At 42.7% G+C, this 21,549-nt stretch overlaps 1 protein-coding gene across 1 annotated transcript in view; it reads left to right on the plus strand.

The window, feature by feature from the left end:
* Positions 1–20,238, plus strand: part of prkci (protein kinase C, iota) — a 55,687-nt gene extending 35,449 nt beyond the window's left edge. Inside the window, exons 6-17 of the mRNA XM_029623152.2 lie at positions 1,734–1,871; positions 2,067–2,130; positions 10,987–11,042; positions 11,186–11,362; positions 11,705–11,889; positions 12,110–12,245; positions 12,430–12,517; positions 12,722–12,847; positions 13,783–13,862; positions 14,134–14,223; positions 16,640–16,755; positions 18,051–20,238. Of these exons, the coding sequence (XP_029479012.1) occupies positions 1,734–1,871; positions 2,067–2,130; positions 10,987–11,042; positions 11,186–11,362; positions 11,705–11,889; positions 12,110–12,245; positions 12,430–12,517; positions 12,722–12,847; positions 13,783–13,862; positions 14,134–14,223; positions 16,640–16,755; positions 18,051–18,138 (1,344 nt within the window). The 3' untranslated portion in view covers positions 18,139–20,238. The remainder of the gene's footprint in view (positions 1–1,733; positions 1,872–2,066; positions 2,131–10,986; positions 11,043–11,185; positions 11,363–11,704; positions 11,890–12,109; positions 12,246–12,429; positions 12,518–12,721; positions 12,848–13,782; positions 13,863–14,133; positions 14,224–16,639; positions 16,756–18,050) is intronic.
* The last annotated feature ends 1,311 nt before the right edge of the window (positions 20,239–21,549 follow it).

Raw genomic sequence — 21,549 nt, forward strand, 5'->3', positions numbered from 1 at the left:
ACCTAAAACTTTTTACCTGGGAATATTGAAGACTCAGCGACGGTGGGTTTGTGCGATGTCTGATGAGGACCTGCCTTACAATAGGCCTACAAGCCCTCAGTCCAGCCTCTCTCAGCCTATTGCGGACAGTCTGAGCACTGATGGAGGGATTGTGCGTTCCTGGTGTAACTCGGGCGGTTGTTGCCATCCTGTACCTATCCTGCAGGTGTGATGTTTGGATGTACCGATCCTGTGCAGATGTTACACGTGGTCCGCCACTGCGAGGACGATCAGCTGTCCGTCCTGTCTCCCTGTAGCGCTGTCTTAGGCATCTCACAGTACGGACATTACAATTTATTGCCCTTGCCACATTTTTAGTCCTCATGCCTCCTTGCAGCATGCCTAAGTCACTTTCACGCAGATGAGCAAGGACCCTGGGTATCTTTCTTTTGGTGTTTTTCAGAGTCAGTAGAAAGGCCTCTTTAGTGTCCTAAGTTTTAATAATTGTGACTTTAATTGCCTACCGTAAGCTGTTAGTTTCTTAACGACCGTTCCATAGGTGCATGTTCATTAATTGTTTATGGTTGAACAAGCATGGGAAACTATGTTTAAACCATTTACAATGAAGATCTGTGAAGTTAATTAGATTTTGACTAATTATCTTTGAAAGACATGGTCCTGAAAAAGGGATGTTTCTTTTTTTTGATGAGTTTAGTTGTCATATCCATATGTGTGTTTTGTGTTGTCTAAAAATATCAAATAAAATCTGAAATAATTTAATAAGTAAAAATGACAAGCCTGCAACGCATCTGATTATTCATTATGAATAGGATTTATTTAATGTAGTTTACGTGCTTCATTGTAACCGCAATCTCACAAATGATTGAACACACACATGAGCAGATTAACTTGGTCAAAACATGTATTTATTAAAGACTATCAGAAAGAATGTTGTTACTTATTTATTTTGATCAAATGAGTGAGTCACTCGGCTTTATGCTGACATATGGCTTTATGCTGTGAAATAGCCTCCTAAATATGCCAAGCCTAAATTAATATATTAAATTGCCTAAATAAACTAGTACATTTCATAAATTCATGAAGTATCTCAGGTCTTGAAAATATGGGCCACCATTTTCCCCTCCCTATCCTCGCTGGACTCTCATTCAGTTCTTCTTCACATCAGCAAAGAAGGACTCAGAAACTCACTTTATATAGAGGGGCTATCCCTCTTTCACACTGTGGTAAATAATGCCCGTTTGCTATTTAGAATTGTCTGTTTTTAGACGAAGAGAAATCAAAATCCCACTGTGCCTATTTTTAGAAAATTTAGTCAGTCTACATGTCAAGTGTAATTGCGCAATTGTGTTTACCCATGTTCTCTCTCAACTTCGGGACCACCCACCAGGTCATTTTACCGGATACAGGACTCGAGTGCCAAAGAAGAGAGACTCTGACTTAAACATTCACACCTCTATTAATTTACAAAAAGATCATCAATTTGTGCCACAGTTTAGACAACCGATAGATCAGCATTCTAACTGCCCCTTGTGATAGTGTGGTGCAATGACGCAAGTTACCACAATCTGACACAAATGGTCATAGGCTCTAAACCTTTGAGGAACTACTGTATATACTGTAGATACCTCTCTTCCTTCACTTCTTTCTCATATTTCCTCTTTCTCTTCGTCTCTGTTAACCTCTATCCCTCTGTCTCTTTTTCTCTCTAAAGGTTTGTTTTCTTTGTCTTCCAGAGAGCTCACTGCGCCATCTGCACAGACCGTATCTGGGGTCTGGGGAGACAGGGTTACAAATGCATCAACTGCAAATTGCTGGTCCACAAGAAGTGTCACAAACTGGTCACCGTGGAGTGTGGCCGACAGATGATACAGGTGAGGAACAGGGAGCGGTTAGTGCCGTCTCTTATACTTAGTGCCCAGAGTTTTACCTTGGTCTTTTCATGTGACCTGTCCCGGAATACTCTGGGCCCCACACATATTGTGTTTTCATTAAGAAAGGACTGAGACACAATATTTCTCAACGTGTCCTCTTACACTCTCTCGCTCTTCATCTCCCTCTCTTTCTAGGAGCCTATCATGGGGCCTGATAGAGGGGCCTCCATCACTCCATTAGACCAATCAGAACAGCCAGGTAACACATACGCGCACACACACACATCCTTTTTAAGGAAACCTAGCCCTGGTGGGTTAAGATTGTTTATGAGGACTAAGACAGCCTTATGTCCTGTCAGGTGCTCTACTGGTGGCTGACTGAATTAGAAAGTTTAAAGGAGAAGTTTACCCAAAAACGCAGAAACTCCCAATTGATTCCATAGCTTGAAACTAGTTCAGTGGAGTTTGCCATCTCCCCCTCTCTCTCCCTGTACTAAAACGGCTGCAAAAAAACAGATCACGTGACTCGTTACTTTTCTAGAAATTTCACTGTTTTCACTGTAAATATGTAAATACTACTGCAGCCAATGTTGCATAGCTGCATGTGGACAGAAAGGATATTTAAAGATACTGCTCTTGCTACTGTATTTCCATGGACTGGATCTGGCACAGTGCCAAAATACAAAGGCTTGTTTAAGAAAAGACAGCCACAAAACGAGCGTGCGGAGGTATGTAACCTAGCCAGATTCTTGACATTCGAGGTGTTCTTATTATGTTATTACCATGGCACCATATCATGTCGACATATAGGCCTAGGTGCTCTACAGATTAGCACAGCGGTTCCCAAACTAGGGGACGAGACCCCGAGTGGGGTTGCCTGATATGAAAATGGGTTCGCGGGAGAATTTCCAAAATCCAGAGGAGAAAAAAAAGATATACAAAAAAATGTGTATTATAATATCGTCTTTGTATCTCAAAATCATTAATGTGGTTAACCTCACTAGGGTACGTGCCGTCGCTAGCGTCCCACCTGGCCAACATTCAGTGAAATTGCAGAGCGCCAAATTCAAAAACACAAATACTCATTATAAAAATTCATAAAACATACAAGTGTTATACATCGGTTTAAAGATGAACTTCTTGTTAATCCAACCACGGTGTCAGATTTCAAAAAGGCTTTACGGCGAAACCATGCAATTATTTGAGAACAGCAACCAGCAGACAAATCATTACAAAATGTCTTAACCAAGATGGCATAGCAGTCAGACATCCTTTGTCCTCGTGTGTGTGTGTGTATATATATATATATATATATTTTATATATTTTCTTTTCAAACTTCAAAACACTCTCCTGCAACCTGCCTCACATATTTAAAAAAAATATAAAAAAATAAATTAAAGTATTATTTACCTCAAATCTGAAATCCCCAATAGAAGCTAACCAGAAGCTAGCCAGTTTACTGGTTAATGTTAGTATTCAGCTAACCACGGTTTGTGGTTGAAATCCTCGGATTTCAACCGCAAGCTCTGAACATTTACACCTGGATCTCGCAGCTAGCTAGCTGCTATCCGTGTGACTATTGGTTTACGTCAGAAACAAACATCTCCAATCCAAAGTTAAATCTAGAACTGGCTTCCTATTTTGCAAAAAAAGCATCCTTCACTCATGCTGCCAAACATACAGTTGTAAAACTGACCATCCTACCGATCCTCGACTTCGGCGATGTCATTTACAAAATAGCCTCCAAATACCCTACTCAATAAATTGGATGCAGTCTATCACAGTGCCATCCGTTTTGTCACCAAACTTTGGACTGCGACCTGTACACTCTCGTTGGCTGGCCCTCGCTTCATACTCGTCGCCAAACCCACTGGCTCCAGGTCATCTACAAGACCCTGCTAGTTAAAGTCCCCCCTTATCTCAGCTCGCTGGTCACCATAGCAGCACCAGCAGGTATATCTCTCTGGTCACCCCCAAAACCAATTCTTCCTTTTGCCGCCTCTCCTTCCAGTTCTCTGCTGCCAATGACTGGAACAAACTACAAAAATCTCAAACTGGAAACACTCATCTCCCTCACTAGCTTTAAGCACCAGCTGTCAGAGCAGCTCACAGATTACTGCACCTGTACATAGCCCATCTATAATTTAGCCCAAACAACTACCTCTCCCCCTACTATATTTATTTATTTATTTAGCTCCTTTGCACCCCATTATTTCTATCTCTACCTTGCACATTCTTCCACTGCAAATCTACCATTCCAGTGTTTTACTTGCTATATTGTATTTACTTTTTTTTTTTTTACTTCTCTTATCTCACCTCATTTGCTCACATTGTATATAGACTTATTTTTCTACTGTATTATTAACTGTATGTTTGTTTTACTCCATGTGTAACTCTGTTGTTGTATGTGTCGAACTGCTTTGCTTTATCTTGGCCAGGTCACAATTGTAAATGAGAACTTGTTCTCAACTTGCCTACCTGGTTAAATAAAGGTGAAATTAAATAAATAAAACAGTAACCAGCCAAGTAGAGGAGTAACAAAAGTCAGAAATAGTGATAAAATGAATCACTTACCTTTGATGATCTTCATATGGTTGCAATCACAAGACTCCCATTTACTCAATAAATGTTTTTGTTCCATGAAGTCCATGTTTATATCCAAAAACCTCCGTTTTTGTTTTCGCGTTTTGTTCAGCAATCCACAGGCTCAAACGCAGTCACTACAGGCAGACAAAAAATCTAAATAGTATCCATAAAGTTTGTGGAAAGATGTCAAACCATGTTTAGAATCAATCCTCATCTTGTTTTTAGTCATAATAATCAATAATATTGTGGCGAAATCTGCTCGGAGCCTTCACCGTGCGCTGCCACTTTAAGAGCGCATGAGCAGTAAGGAAGGAGGAGATAAAGAGAGCTCGTTCAGCTCTTTGGGGAGGGGCTCTTGGGTGACAGTTTGATTGTGTGTGCTGTGCTGCAGAAGTTTTGTTTGTTTGCAGCGTGTGTAGTTTATAGAGTATTTAACTCAATCATCGGTGTAATCGCTCTAGGTCGTGGTTGTTTTCGTTTGGGACCGCGCCCGTTATGGATCGCATGGATTAGTAGCAACATTGTTGCGAAGCTTTAACATACAAACCAACAAACCATCGGACAGTCAGACAGTACACCTGCACGCCTGAAGACCACAGCTAAGATCTCTCTTATCTTTTTTTCTCTTTCTCTTCCCTCTCATTCCAGTGCTTTACCCTGCAACAGACTCTCTATTTTGCAAATGCACTTCCCATTGAAGTTCATTAGAGCTGGACTATTATTTCCCTGCCAGAAGTGTTTGGATGGACATTTTAGTAGGTTGCTTGCAAGTTGAATATTATGTGAACTGTATTGAGGTGGGATGTACTAATGACATGTGGCCGAGAAGACTGTGGACATTTTTAAGGCCTTTGTTGTGTCGATGAACACCCCCCACATTCATACCCTCTGCACTCATCCACTAGAAAATAATACAGATTATTGTAAATCCTATGTTGATGACTGGGTTCGTTCTTGTATGAAGTTGCTGTTGAATTGCTCTGCCATTATTAGTATTAGTATTATTGTATGAGGTATTCTTGTTTGGGTTACGCCTGTGCTGTGATGTGGTTTTATATGGTGTGTATTCTCTTTTCTCTCCACTGGCTATCTGGTAAACAGGCTACACTCTAGGCAGTGTCTTCTGCTGATGTGTGTGGGTCTGGTAGTGGTACTCTCTCTATTCTACTCTTTTCCTTTCGGCATGGTTAATACCTGCCTGGCGCCCGAACAAAATCTTTCTTTACCCCTCTCTAATAAATACCGCTACAATATTTCAATCGGACAATAACGTCGTCAATATAAAAGGTCCGGAAGTGAAAATTGTGCCCCCTACCCTAGTGAAGTTAACCTTAAAAATCTAAATCTAAATTATTAAAGTTAAAATTCAACCAGAGTGCACTTAGGTCATGGGAATATTCGGTGAGTGGCTAGGCCCGCTACAATAAGAAACAACACACTATTGCAGAGACTTTGATCATTATTACCGGCCGCAATTGATATGGTGAAAACAATGTGTAGGAAAGCAGGCGCACAGAAACTCACATCAATACCTTTGTCAAACAACACTGTTAAACAAATCATTCTTGCTATTGCTAGCAAACAAGCGGAAACTCTTCTTAGCTTATGCTTTAGTTGTGAGGGCATGCATTGAATTTAGTTTACTATACATTTCGCGGGGGATGCTATTCACGAGGATATTTGTAGTTAATATTTAGTTGTTTACTTTGTATAATTAATCTGTTACGCTGTCTTCTCTGCTGAAGGAAAAAAAATGAATAAGGGAATAACGTGCAGTTTGTACGTAGCAGGGATTCCTCCGAGAGAGCACATGCACAGTTGTTACCCATCTCCGTTGCTGTGGCAGTTGGCTACATGAAATAATCCAAATGTTTTTGGTGTAAAAGTACACATTTCCTGACACAAAACCGATAGTACTTTTGACAGCAATAGCTCATACACTGTCAGTAAAACAACAAATGTGTCCACATTTTGCGGATTTGTGAATCATGAATTCACTGGCAACAGAGCAGAAAAGGCCTGCACAGTCACGAGTAGAGGTCACCCGATTAATCAGAATGGCATATTTAATTAGGGCCGATTTCAAATTTTCATAACAATCGGAAATTGGTATCTTTGGGTGCCGATTTGTCCCCCCCCCAAAAAATTATACCTTTTATTTAACTAGGCAAGTGAGTTAAGAACACATTCTTATTTTCAATGACTGCCTAGGAACGGTGGGTTAACTGCCTTGTTCAGGGGCAGAACGACAGATTTTCACCTTGTCAGCTCGGGGGATCAAAACTTGCAACCTTACAGTTAACTCGTCCAACGCAATAAAGACCTCCCTGTCTCTCGTTGCACTCCACAAGGAGACTGCCTGTTGCGCGAATGCAGTAAGCCAAGGTAAGTTGCTAGCTAGCATTAAACTTATCTTTATAAAAAACTATCAATCATAAACACTAGTGAACTACACATGGTTGATGATATTACTAGATATTATCTAGCTTGTCCTGCGTTGCATATAATCTGACTGAGCATACAAGTATCTAAGTATCTGAGCGGTGGTAGGCAGAAGCAGGCGCGTAAACATTCATTCAAACTGCACTTTCATGCGTTTTGCCAGCAGCTCTTCGTTGTGCGTCAAGCATTGCACTGTTTATGACTATCAACTCCCGAGATGAGTCTGGTGTAACCGAAGTGAAATGGCTTAGTAGTTAGCGCGCCCTAATAGCGTTTCAAACGTCACTAGCTCTGAGCCTTCTAGTAGTTGTTCCACTTTTCTGCATGGGTAACGTTGCTTCGATGGTGGCTGTTGTCATTGTGTTGCTGGTTCGAGCACAGAGGAGCGAGGAGAGGGACGGAAGCTATACTGTTACACTGGCAATACTAAAGTGCCTATAAGAACATCCAAAGGTTAATGAAATACAAATGGTATAGAGGGAAATAGTCCTATAATAATAACTACAACCTAAAACTTCTTACCTGGGAATATTGAAGACTCATGTTTAAAGGAACCACCAGCTTTCATATGTTCTCATGTTCTGAGCAAGGAACTGAAGCGTTAGCTTTCTCACATACTGCAGTTTTACTTTCTTCTCCAACACTTTGTTTTTGCATTATTTAAAACAAATTGAACATGTTTCATTATTTACTTGAGGCTAAATTGATTTTATTGATGTATTATATTAAGTTAAAATAAGTGTTCATTCAGTATTGTTGTAATTGTCATTATTACAAATACTTTTTTATTTTAAATCGTCCGATTGAATCGGTATCGGCTTTTTTTGGTCCTCCAATAATCGGTATCGGCGTTGAAAAATCATAATCAGTCGACCTCTAGTCACGAGTCACGTGACCCATTTATACATCTGTTTCAGTACAGCACTACAGAGGGGGAGAGGGCAACCTCCACTGGACTAGTGTCAATGTATGGAATCACTTGGGAGTTTCTGGAATTTGGGTAAACTTCTCCTTTAACATTCACACTATTAACCATTCTGTATCCCCCTCTCAGACCTGCCAATCTGCACGCATTTTGCGTACCATGCACGCAATTTGAGGTCGAATAGGTTTCTAGTTGGAGGGCTGCATGAGACCTGCAGGTCCCAACAGAGATAATTGCAGTCTAGATTATTTGGAAACAGTACTCTTTCTGCCCTGTATGTGTTAGACCTACCTCTTGTATTAAAAGCACATCTTTGTCGCAGTATTCACACATGTTGCTGCTTCAAGTGAAGTAGCCTACCTCTCCTAGTTGGGCGTGCGAGATCAAGTGCACCTAGTATATGTGTGGTGTCAATGAAGTAGAGTAGGCTGTCTATGCATGGACAGAGAATCACATGGAAGTTATCTTTCCAAAGAAATTAAATATGATTAGACTATAGTGGCGCAGCGGTCTAAGGAACTGCATCGCAATGCTAGAGGTGTCACTAAAGACCCGAGTACAATCCTGGGCTGTATCACAACCGGCCATGATCGGGAGTCCCATAGGGCGGCGCACAATTGGCACAGTGTCGTCCGGGTTAGGGAAGGGTTTGAACGGGCGTCTTTACTTTGATCATCGCGTTCTAGCGACTCCTTGTGGCTGGCTGGCCACCTGCAGGCTGACTTCGGTCGTCAGGTGAACAGTGTTTCCTCCGACACATTGGTGCGGCTTACTTCCAGGTAAAGCAGGCAAGTGTTAAGAAGCGCGGTTTGGCGGGTCATGTTTCGGAGGACTCGGGACTCAACCTTCGCCTCCAGAGCCCGTTGGGGAGTTGCAGCGACGAGACAAGTTTGAAATTGGGGAGAAAAAGCCCAGCAGGTGTGGGCGGTTGGCGTAATAAAAGCTGTGTGTGCAGGCGGGAGCAGTTGGAATAAGTCAGTCCCGCACAGATCTCTACTTCTAGTTCAAAGCACATTGTGGTTTTTGACTCAACCGTCTGAAGTTGTAGCTGAACCAATCAGAAGAATTGGGTGCAGAGGAAAAATTTGTAGAACTCCGGCCCACTCCCCCAGTAGTCGCAGTACTATTTTCCTCCCTTGAACTGGATGGCAGCTCTCCACTTCGTTCGTTGATACCACTGATGTTTGAGGAAGAAGGGTAGGGAAAATGAACAACGAACTGTTTGCGAAGTACATTTTCCAAAATGGTATGTGTTAGTCAAGCGTACAAGCACTATTAGATATTTTTTCTCACCCATCTACACACAATAATACCCCATAATGACAAAATGAAAATGTGTTTTTAGACAATTTAGCAAATGTATTCAAAATGAAATACAGATATCTAATTTACGTAAGTATTCACACCCCTTTAGCAGCTATTGCAGCTTTGAGTTTCTGGGTATATCTAAGAGCTTTGCACACCTGGATTGTACAATAGTTGCACCTTCTTAAAAAAATTGGTTGCTGAACATTGCTAGACAGCTAAGTCTTGCCATAGATTTTCAAGCCAATTGAAGTCAAAACTGTAACCAGGCCACTCAGGAACAGTCAAAGCTGTCTTGGTATGCGACTCCAGTGAATTTTTGGCTTTGTGTTTTAGGTTATTGTTCTACTGAAAGGTGAATTTGACTGCTGGAAAGCAGACTGAAGTAGGTTTTCCTCTAGGATTTTGCCTGTGCTTAGCTCTATTCCATTTATTTTAATTTTAAAAAACAACTCCCTAGTCCTTGCCGATGATGAGCATACCCGTAACAATGCAGCCACCACGATGCTTGAAAATATGGAGTGGTACTCCGTGATATGTTGGATTTGCCCCAAACATAACGTTTTGTATTCAGGTAAAAATAAATTGTGTGCATGTTTTGGAATATTTTTACTCTGTACAGGCTTCTTTCTCATTTAATTTAGTATGGTGGAGTAACTACAATGTTGATCATTCCTCAGTTTTCTCATATCACAGCCATTAAACTCTAAATGTTTTAAAGTCACCATTGGCCTCATGGTGAAATCCCTGAGCGGTGTTCTTCCTCCCTGGCAACGGAGTTAGGGAGGACGTCTGTATCTTTGGTGTGACTGGGTATATTGATACACCATCTAAAGTGCAATTAATAACTTCACCATTTTCAAAGGGATATTCAATGTGCTTTGGAAAACCTCCCTGGTCTTTGTGGTTGAATCTGTGTTTGAAATTCAAATTCACCTTACAGATGGTTGTCGTGTGGGGTACAGAGATTATGTAATCATTCAAAAATCATGTTAAACACTTGCTTACAGAGTGAATCCATGCAACTTCTAACTTGTTAGGCACATTTTTACTCCTGAACAAGGCTTAGGCTTTCCTTAACAAAGGGGTTGAATACATATTGACTCAAGACATTTCAGCTTTATATTTTTTATTCATATATTTTTTTTAATCTAAAAACATAATTCCACAGACATTATGGGATGTTGTGTGTGTAGGCCAGGGATGACAAATATCAATTGAATTCATTCAAATCTCAGGCTGTAACACAACAACGTGTAAAAAGTCAAGGGATGTGAATACTTTCAGAAGCTACTGTAGCTACAGCATTCAGTCAACTAAGCAGGAACACTTTCTTGCCCACACATACTTTGATTTCCGCAGCGGTAGTGAGCACGAGCACATTGACCAACAAGGAACCGTGCGGTGTTGCAGTAGTTCAGTGTGTGTTGCTGCGTGGATGGATAGAGACATGGCAGAGAAAGCTGTTCTCTGCCACAGAAAGTTATGTTGGACTGTTAGAGTAGTAGGTGTATGTTGTTGATATAGCTGTATGTCAACAGTAGGCTGCTAGTGATGTGATAGTCAGTTCACCAATGACAAGGCATGTTGAATGAATGGTAGCCAATTATCAAGTGCCCTTAAATCTATAGACTACCATTCTTACTGAGGCAGTCTTCTGCCAACATCATTAGGCTTAAAAAGGTGCGCTGTGGGTATCACACACTCCGTCGTGGGGTCCGCGAGGCTGGGGGTGCCACTGAATTGGTACTCATAAAATGTCTTCAATGTTGGCACATCTGCCCTCTAGTGTCTGGGAGGATATGTGACTGCTCCTGCTTTCTTTCTCCCCCTATCTGTCACTCTCACTCTCTCAGGTCATCAGAACAAAGATTCTAGTGAGAGTCTAAACTACAATGGAGAAGAGAAAGAGGTGAGGAAGATGGACTGCGATTGTGTGTGAGTGAGAGAAGTGTGTTTGTTGCCAAAGTTGTTGTATGGGGGAGTGATGGCAACCTGTCTGCCTGTCCGTCCGTCCATCTCATGCCTATTTCTGTCCATCCCTCCGTCTTGTAGGCACGCAGCAGCAGAGACACAGGGAAGTCAGCGTCTAGTCTGGGTCTGGTGGACTTTGACCTGCTGAGGGTGATCGGACGGGGCAGCTATGCCAAGGTCCTGCTGGTCCGACTCAAGAAGACTGAGAGGATCTACGCCATGAAGGTCGTCAAGAAGGAGCTGGTCAACGACGATGAGGTAAACACACACAGACGGAGTGACACATGCACGCACATACACACACACACACACACTCTGAAGAAACACACACACTTGGTCTGACACGTTGACAGGCGCTACCTGATCGATCATCTGTGCCATCCCTCCTCTGTCTGAGAGGCTGCTCTGTCCTGACCTTTTGTTACCTTTCTGTCAACACCACTCACTCACTCTTGTCACATCCACTCTTTCACTCTGTCTGTTCTCTTCAGATGGCTGCCTGGTTATGTCTGCTTATTTAGCTTTTCTAAGTGTGTGAAATGATTTTAAGTCTACTGGATTTCCAAATGCGTCCTGTGTGTGTTATTCTCTGGGTTGTAGGATATTGACTGGGTCCAGACAGAGAAGCACGTGTTTGAGCAGGCATCCAACCACCCATTCCTAGTTGGGCTACACTCCTGTTTCCAGACTGAGAGCAGACTGTTCTTTGTCATAGAGTATGTAAACGGAGGAGACCTGATGTTCCACATGCAGAGACAGAGGAAGCTACCTGAGGAACACGCCAGGTTTGAACAATGATGTCATAGCTACACTTGAGTTATGTTCACTAGGGTACGCAACGGAACTTTTTGCATTTGAAAATCCTGGTAGTCCCTTCTTGTTTTAGCACAAACCTTAAATTCAACTGATGAAGAGCTTGGTAATTTAGTTGTGTAGCTCTTAGACAGTGATGTATCTGTGTGTGTGAGTCTGACCGGTTCTTTTCCATCTCTCTCTCTCTGTCAGGTTTTACTCAGCAGAGATCAGCTTGGCGTTGAACTACCTCCACGAGAGAGGCATCATCTACAGAGACCTCAAACTGGACAACGTGCTGCTGGAGTCAGAGGGACACATCAAACTCACTGACTATGGCATGTGCAAGGTGAGTGTTGGGGAGGGGTCTGTCCGTGCGCGTGCTTATGCCTGTGTGTTTCTGTCTGTGTGTCTTTTTTTGTGTTTGTGTGCTCGTGCGTGTTAATGCCATGTAAGCTCTGAAGTGTTTGTGTGTTAATGCCTCTACGCTGTGAGATGTGTGTGCTGACTGCTGTGCTCCCTGGGTACTGTAGGAGGGCTTGAGGCCAGGAGACACCACCAGTACATTCTGTGGAACCCCCAACTACATCGCCCCCGAGATACTAAGAGGAGAGGACTATGGTAAGACTGTCTGCTACAAATAATGCCCATTTGCTTCAGATTCAGAAGCAGAAGCAGAAGACGATGTATATTATTCACACGTCATTCTAGATATCCATGCTCTTCCTCGTTTGCACACTACGAGAATGTTCTCTTTCGTGTATTTATATTGAAATGTAAAGGCAAAGGCATTTGAATGACTTTCTGTCAATTGTGTGGGTTCAGGTTTCAGTGTGGACTGGTGGGCGTTGGGGGTGCTGATGTTTGAGATGATGGCTGGACGGTCGCCCTTCGACATCGTAGGGAGCTCTGACAACCCAGACCAGAACACTGAAGACTACCTCTTCCAAGGTAACACACACACAATACTTCAAACTACCTCTTCCAAAGTCTTTTTTATTTTATTTAACTAGGCACGTCAGTTAAGAACAAATTCTTACATACAATGACGGCCTACCAAAAGGCAAAAAGGCCTCCTGCGGGGATGGGGGCTGGGATTAAAAATAAATCAAATACAAATATAGGACAAAACACATCACGACAAGAGACAACACAACACTACATAAATGGAGACCTAAGACAACAACATAGCAAGACAGCAACACATGACAACACAGCATGGTAGCAACACATGACCACAACATGGTAGCAGCACAAAATGTGGTACAATCATTATTGGGCACAGACAACAGCACAAAGGGCAAGAAGGTAGAGACAACAATGCATCACACAAAGCAACCCCAACTGTCAGTAAGTGTCCATGATTGAGTCTTTGAATGAAGAGATTGAGATAAAACTGTCCAGTTTGAGTGTTTTTTTGCGGCTCGTTCCAGTCGTTAGCTGTAGCGAACTGAAAAGACTGGGGTGAAAGAGGAGCGATTACGATAGAGGAAACCAAGTCTAGATTTAACTTTAGCCTGCAGCTTTGATATGTGCTGAGAGAAGGACAGTGCACCGTCTAGCCGTACTCCCAAGTACCTGTATGAATGAGGTGACTACCTCTAGCTCTAAACCCTCAGAGGTAGTAATCACACCAGTGGGGAGAGGGGCATGAGACAGATCGAAGTAACACTCACACACATCTCTATATAACAGCTGACCTACTGGATGGCTGGGTCCTATTCTCTAGTACCCTACTCTCCAACGAGCTTGCACTTGTTCACTTCCTGGGAGTGCTCTAGGATAATGTGTGTGTAAATATGACTTTGTTTCCTTGTTAGTTAGGTCCTAACTAAGTAACTGTTTCAATAAATAACAGTCTAATATCCTCTGTCTCCTCTCTGTAGTAATATTGGAAAAACAGATCAGGATTCCTCGGTCGTTGTCAGTCAAAGCTGCCAGCGTTCTCAAGGGCTTCCTCAACAAGGTAACTACCAGACACAAAGTTAATTCCTAACAAGGTCATGTCACATTGCCCTCTGACCATGATGTAATGAACCTTTATTCTCCTTTCCCTCCCTCTCTCCGCCTGTCTCTTATTATCAATGCTCTTGAGCTCATTCTCTCTCTCTGTCCATCCCTCTCCTCGTCTGTCTCATATCTATGCTCTTGAACTCATTGTTTATCTATCCCTCTCTTTCTCCTTCCTCTCTCTCCCCACTCTTTCCCTCCTTCCCTGTCTCTCTCTCTTTTCCCAGGAACCTAAGGAGCGGCTAGGCTGTCATCCCCAGACAGGCTTTGCTGACATCATGGGTCATCCCTTCTTCCGAAACGTAGACTGGGACCTTGTGAGTCATTGTCTTCTATCTCTCTCTTTAATGCAACTCTGTCACTATCTGTCCTACTGTATCTAGTGTTTAGGTGAGCTAGAGAATCATGACCAATATATAGAGATCATTTCATTCAAACAAAGCAGCAGAAGCAGAATTCTCACCAATGAAAATGTACTTAAACACGAATGACGGACCGTGAGAAATCAACTCTCATATTGTCTTTCCACATAGTTTAAAAGAAAAGGTCATAGTTGAGGGCCAATTTGATTTAACCATGGCTGTATCGGTTCTCTAAGGGCAGGTTTTCCAGACCTAGATGAAGCCTATTCCTGGACTATAAAAGTCAGCACTAAGTGGCCAGTGTCACAGTGATTCTATTGTAATTAGAGGGTCACCACCAGAGAATTAAGAGCATTTGGCTAACCTCAATATTCAAATTCAGAAACGTGTTATTGTCCTAATGCTGGGCAAATTTCAAAGGAATTGACTCCAACCTGACACAGACAGGCATCTAGGCCAGCTCAGGAGCAGCTTGACCTCTTTTCCCAGTAGGGTCTACCCTGTCTGCTGACTGGCTGTCTGAGCTGGCTCCCCCTCCGCTCAGTCTCACCTCACACGTAGCCTTGCCCTGCACACCTCTACCTCCAGGGGGTTGTAGTGCTGGGTGAACACCCTGCAGGCTGCCTGTCTGTTTGTGTTCTGACTTAACAATGGAGTTTCCGCTGATCCACAGGCTGCCTCGCAATTATTTGTTAGCCACGTGAATATTTTGTTCTGTGGTTTGAAATCGTTCTAAACTATTTTCAGGGGAATTTGTACGTTACTTCTTTGTAAATAAGGCTCATTTGGTTGTAACATGGTGCTTGCTGGACTATGTTGACTAAGTCGCTTCATATACATTATTTTAAACAAGATTATCCAGCTGTGTAGTGCATTCGGAAAGTATTCAGACCCTTGACTTATTCTAAAACGAATTAAATGGGTTTCTTGTTTCTCATCGATCTACACACAATACCCCACATTGACAAAGCAAAAACAGGTTTTTAGAAATGTTTGCAAAAATATAAAATTGTAAAAACTGAAATATAACATTTAAATAAGAATCCAGACCCTTTACTCAGTACTTTGTTGCAGCGATTACAATCTAGAGTCGTCTTGGGTATAATGCTACAAGCTTGGCACACCAGTATTTGGGGAATTTCTCCCCTTCTCTGCAGATCCTCTCAAGCTCTGTCAGGTTGGATGGGGAGTGTCACTACACAGCTATTTTCAGGTCTCTCCAAAGATATTAGATCAGGGTTCATGTTCGGGCCACTCAAGAACATTCAGACATTTGTCCCAAAGCGTTGTCTTGGCTGTGTGCTCAGGGTTGTTGTCCTGTTGGAAGGTGAACTTTCGCCCCAGGCTGAGGTCCTGTGTGCTCTAGAGCAGGTTTTCATCAAGGATTTCGCTGTACTTTGCTCAGTTCATCTTTCCCTCTATCCTGACTAGTCTCCCAGCCCCTGCCACTGAAAAACTTCCCCACAGCATGATGTTGCCACCACCATGCTTCACTGTAGGGATGGTGCCAGGTTTCCTCCAGATGTGACGCTTGTCATTCAGGCCAAATAGTTAAATATTGGTTTCATCAGAACAGAACATCTTATTTCTCATGGTCTGAGTGTCTTTAGGTGCCTTTTGGCAAACTCCATGCGGGCTGTCATGCAACTTTTACTATAAAGGCCTGATTGATAGTGTTGCTGAGATGATTGTCCTTCTGGAAGGTTCTCCCATCTACACAGGAACTCTGGAGCTCTGTCAGAATGACCATCGGGTTCTTGGTCACCTCCCTGACCAAGACCCTTCTCCCCAAATTGCTCAGTTTGGCCAGGTGGCCAGCTCTAGGATTGGTGGTTCCAATCTTCCTCTATTTAAAAATGGAGGCCACTGTGTTCTTCGAGACTTTCAATGCTGCAGGCATTTTTTTCATAGCCTTCCCCAGATCTGTGCCTCGACACAATCCTGTCTCGGAGCTCTACGGACAATTCCTTCAACCTCCTGGCTTGGTTTTTGCTCTGACATGCACTGTCAAATGTGGGACCTTTATATAGACAGGTGTGTACCTTTTGCAAATCATGTCCAATCAATTGAACTTACCATATGTGGACTCAAATCAATTTGTAGAAACATCTCAAGGATGATCATTGGAAACAGGATGCATCTGAGCTCCATTTCGAGTCTCATAGCAAATGGTCTGAATACTTTTAAAAAACCTGTTTTCGCTTTGTCATTATGGGGTATTGTTTGTAGATTATTTAATCCATTTAGAATAAGGCTGTAACGTAACAACTTGTGAAAAAGTCAAGGAGTCAGAATACTTTCCTGAATGTACTGTGTGTCTCTTTGACCTCAATGCTGTGTGTCCTGTGACCTTGTTGCATTGTTGTTTCAGATGGAGCAGAAGCAGGTGGTTCCTCCATTCAAACCCAACATCTCAGGAGAGTTTGGACTAGACAACTTTGACGCCCAATTCACCAACGAGCCTATCCAGCTCACGCCTGATGATGAGTGAGTATCTGTCTGTCTGTATGCGTCCCAAATATACCTTTTATTTAACTAGCCAAGTCTGTTAAGAACAAATGGCACCATATATAGTGAACTGTACGGAACATAAAATGGAAACAAGCATGTAAAGTGTTGGGTTCATGAGCTGAAATAAGATCCTAGACATTTTTAGAATTTTGGGGCCAAATTTGGATAACATTTTTCCTTTGCTAAGATAATCCATCCACTTGACAGGTGTGGCATATCAAGAAGCTGATTAAACAGCATGGTCATTACACAGGTGCACCTTGTGCTGGGGACAATAAAAGGCCACTCTAAAATATGTGGTTTTGTCACACAACACAATGCTACAGGGAGCTTGCAATTGGCAACCAGAGCTGTTGCCAGATAATGTAATGTTCATTTCTCTACCATAAGCCGCCTCAATGTCATTTTAGAGAATTTGGCAGGACGTCCAACCGGCCTCACAACCACAGACCACGTATAACCACACCAGGAACTCCACATCCAGCTTCAACACCTGCATGGTCGTCTGAGACCAGCCACCCGGACAGCTGATGAAACTGTGGGTTTGCACAACCGAAGAATTTCTGTACTAACTGTCAGAACCTGTCTCAGGGAAGCTCATCTGCATGCTTTACGGCCTCACCAGGGTCTTGACCTGACTGCAGTTTGGCATTGTAGCCACTTCAGTGGGCAAATGCTCACCTTCAATGGCCACTGGCATGCAGGAGAAGTGTGCTCTTCGCGTATGAATCCCGGTTTCAACTGTACCGGGCAGATGGCAGACATCGTATGTTGTCGTGTGGGCAAGCGGTTTGCTGATGTCAACGTTATGAATGTAGTGCCCCATGGTGGCGGTGGGGTTATGTTATGGGCAGATATAAGCGACAGACAATGAACACAATTGCATTTTAGAGATGGCAATTTGAATGCACAGAGTTACTGTGACGAGATCCTGAGGCCCGTTATCATGCCATTCATCCACCGCCATCACCTCATGTTTCATGATATTGCATGGCTCCATGTCACAAGGATCTGTACACAATTCCTGGAAGCTGAAAATGTCCCAGTTCTTCTATGGCCTGCATACTCATCAGACATGTCACCCATTGAGCATGTTTGGGATGCTCTGGATCGACCTGTACGACACTGTTCCAGTTCCCGCCGATGTCCAGCAACTTCGCACAGCCATTAAAGAAGAGTGGGACAACATTCCACATGCCACAATCAACAGCGATCAATATCGTCATATGTCTCCCCTATAACTGTTTGTTTGTTTCCTGTCTGTTTTGCAGTGATGCAGTGAAGAAGATCGACCAGTCGGAGTTTGAAGGGTTTGAGTACATCAACCCTCTCCTGATGTCAGCTGAGGAGTGTGTGTGAGGACGCTGCACACCGCGTCTTCTTGACAACGACGTTGCTAGTTAACTCTGCATGGTTACCAGACAACCCAGCGACGGCGTCACCATCAAGCACCCTGCTGTTGGAGAGAGCCATCGGGACTCTCAGACATGAGATGCTAACTTGCCAAACCAATCTCCCATAGTGTGGACGCGTCCCATTTGGCACCCTATACCATACGTAGTGCATTAGAGAATAGGAGGCCATTTTGGACGGAAGCCACTCTGCCATTTATAACCACTAGTCCTTAAAATCTACCTTCTCTCTTTTAATTATTTTTGGATCATGTATCAAATCCACACTGATTTCCTCGTTGGTCATCAGGGAGCCTGTTCTCAGTAACCAATGAGGCTTGTAGGTGGTTGGGTACCTAGTTTACATGACACAAAGGGGCGGGGGAAAGAGGGACACAGACAGTCCACAGAGAACGAACTAACCCTCTTATTTTCTACTTGGTGGTGTTTGATGGATATTTTATTTGTACATATTAAAAATCATTGAGGATGGATATATGTTTAGACCAGTGGTTCCCAGCCAGACCTTTTTTAGCTTTAAACCAGATTATCAGGGGGACATGGTTGAAAACAATTGAATGAGTTACATCACCTACATGTATTATTAGCTTTGTTGCAGCACCATGTTTGTAGAGGAAGGAAGAACAAGACAACACTAGCCTTTTTTAAAACAAAACACTAATCTATATATTTTTCAATGAAATAGCTGTTCTCTATGTATGATGGCCATTGTCGTAAAGTGTCAGGTTGTCTTCAAGCCTGGTGTCCTGTCAGAACCACATAGGTTGGCCCACTATTGTTTGTTTACAGTAGTTGTCATGGCAACCTCCAGTACAGAGATGGTTACAGGATGTAGTGACTGACTGGAACCTCAGCAGCTAACCAACACTAACGTAGATACTGACAAAGGGCAAATCTCAAATGGCACCCTATGTCTCAAGTGCATTACAAATGTATTCTACACTACGAAAAGTGCACTATTAAGGGAATAGGGTGCCATTTTGGATGCAGCCAAACTGTGAAGAGAACAATTGACTGTGTGGAGAGAGGACGGGTAGGGCTGGAGCACTAGTTAAGTTTGGGGACTCCTATGGGTCCTGGTCAAAAGTAGCTCACTATATAAGGAATAGGGTGCCATTTGGGACAGACCCTATTAGTCTATGCAGATATAGACCATCCATGCAATCTATTGTTCACACAGGACCAACAAATATTTTCTAGAGAAGATGTTAATAATGTCTTGGTGGTATGTTGAAAAAGGTACAGTATATATACAGTAGGAAGACGTGCTTTTCTAATCTTAGAAACTACGTATGACATTTTTTTCCTTGTTCATTTGTACTACTGCCTTTCTGAAAGTCTTATTTCTGTTTTCACTTTTTTTTCCCCTACTGTTTTCTCCATTACAGTCTGATTGCTACAGTATACAAATGGACCATCACTGATTCTTGAACCATTTCTGACAACATAACGATTGATTTCTTGAATGAGATTTTCTTAAAATCTGAGAAATTACAAACACTATCAATACAAAGCATATAAAAGCAAAATATTATATTCCCCAAATAGTTTATTTAAAAATTAATGTTGTCCTAAATGGCATCCTATTCCCTACTTACTTTTGACTGCACTATGTAGGGAATAGGGTGCCATTTGTAACGCAGCCCCAATTCTTCTGTTGAGATGTCGCTGAAGAATTTAACTAAGGTTAAGAGTATAAAGTATGTGGCCCAAATGGCATCTATAGATCCTGGTCAAAAGTAGTGCACTACATGGAATAGTAGGGTGCCATTCGAATTACATCCAGAGTGTTTTTAGTGGGACCGTGTTGTGATTGATTGAAGGAATGAACACAATGTTTACCATGCTACTTTATATTGTCGTGTCTTTTTTGCTTTGTTACTTTTTTCAAATAGAATTTGCTGTAACTAATGATTGAGCACTACATTGATTGGTAATATTGCTATTGGGTGAATGCTGTATGGAAACCCTTGGATGATGAATATGCGTGATTTCATCCAGAGGAACCTACTGAACTGAAACAAAAAATAAACATTTTATTTCCCTTCGTCTGGCTATCTTCCCGTCTGTCTGTTCATCTTGCAATGAACCGGAGGGGTTTATAACAAATATGTATCAATAAGTTGGCTAGCTAATGTTGGTAAACATTAGGATGTTGTTCAGGATTCTGTTTTGTTCAGTACTTGCTGCAGCTTGTCTTCCGTGGTCATGTGACGTTGCCACCCATTTGGCTCCTACAGCCCCGGATAAGAAATCGCAACTCAAACTTTGATTTAAGAAGTCGAGCAAAACCTATTGAAATACTCTGACTGCCGTGGGAGCTCTTCTTTTCCCTACCCTCGCTCTCCTCTGCTCTGTCTCCTTTTCCCTCTTCACTCCCCTCGACTCTCAACTCTCATCTACCCTCTCTCCTCCTTTGCCGTCTTTCCATCCTCTCTCCCTCTATTTTAACAGTTTGTTATTATACAGTAACAACGGTTTCATCAACACCCCTTGTCTACCAATCTAAAAAGTCTAGTTGAAAAATACACTACATGACAAAAGTAAGTGGACACCTGCTTGTCTACCATCTCACTCCAAAATCATGTGCATTAATATGGAGTTGGTCCCCACTTTGCTGCAACAGCAGCCTCTACTCTTCTGGGAAGGCTTTCCACTAGATGTTGGGACATTGCTACGGGGACTTGCTTCCATTCAGCCACGAGCATTAGTGAGGTCGGGCACTGTTGTGCAATTAGGCCTGGTTTGCAGTCGGCGTTCCAAGTCATCCCAAAGGTGTTTGATGGGGTTGAAGTCAGGCCTCTGGCAGGCCAGTCAAGTTCTTCCACAACGATCTCGACTAACCATTTCTGTATGGACCTTGCTTTGTGCACGGGGGCATTGTTATGCTGAAACAGGAAAGGGCCTTTCCCAAACTGTTGCCACAAAGTTGGAATGTCATTGTATGCTGTAGCATTAAGATTTCCCTTCACTGGAACTAGGGGCCTAGTCCGAAACATGAAAAACAGCCCCAGACCATTATTCCTCCTCCACCAAACTTTACAGTTGGCTCTATGCATTCGGCCAGGTAGCGTTCTTTTGACATCCGCCAAACACAGATTCATCCGTGGTACTGTCAGTACTCCAGAGAACGCATTTCCACTGCCCCAGGACTCCAAAGCCGGCGAGCTTTACGCCACTCCAGCCAACGCTTGTCATTGCACATGGTGTGACCTTAGGCTTGTGTGTGGCTGCTCTGCCATGGAAACCCATTTCATGAAGCTCCTGACGAACAGTTCTTACTTTGCTTCCAGAGGCAGTTTGGAACTCAGTAGTGTGTGTGTTGCAACCGAGGACAGATGATTTTTACACGTTACGC

Source organism: Oncorhynchus nerka, linkage group LG20 (genome assembly GCF_034236695.1).
Source record: "Oncorhynchus nerka isolate Pitt River linkage group LG20, Oner_Uvic_2.0, whole genome shotgun sequence".
In the NCBI taxonomy this organism is placed as follows: domain Eukaryota; kingdom Metazoa; phylum Chordata; class Actinopteri; order Salmoniformes; family Salmonidae; genus Oncorhynchus; species Oncorhynchus nerka.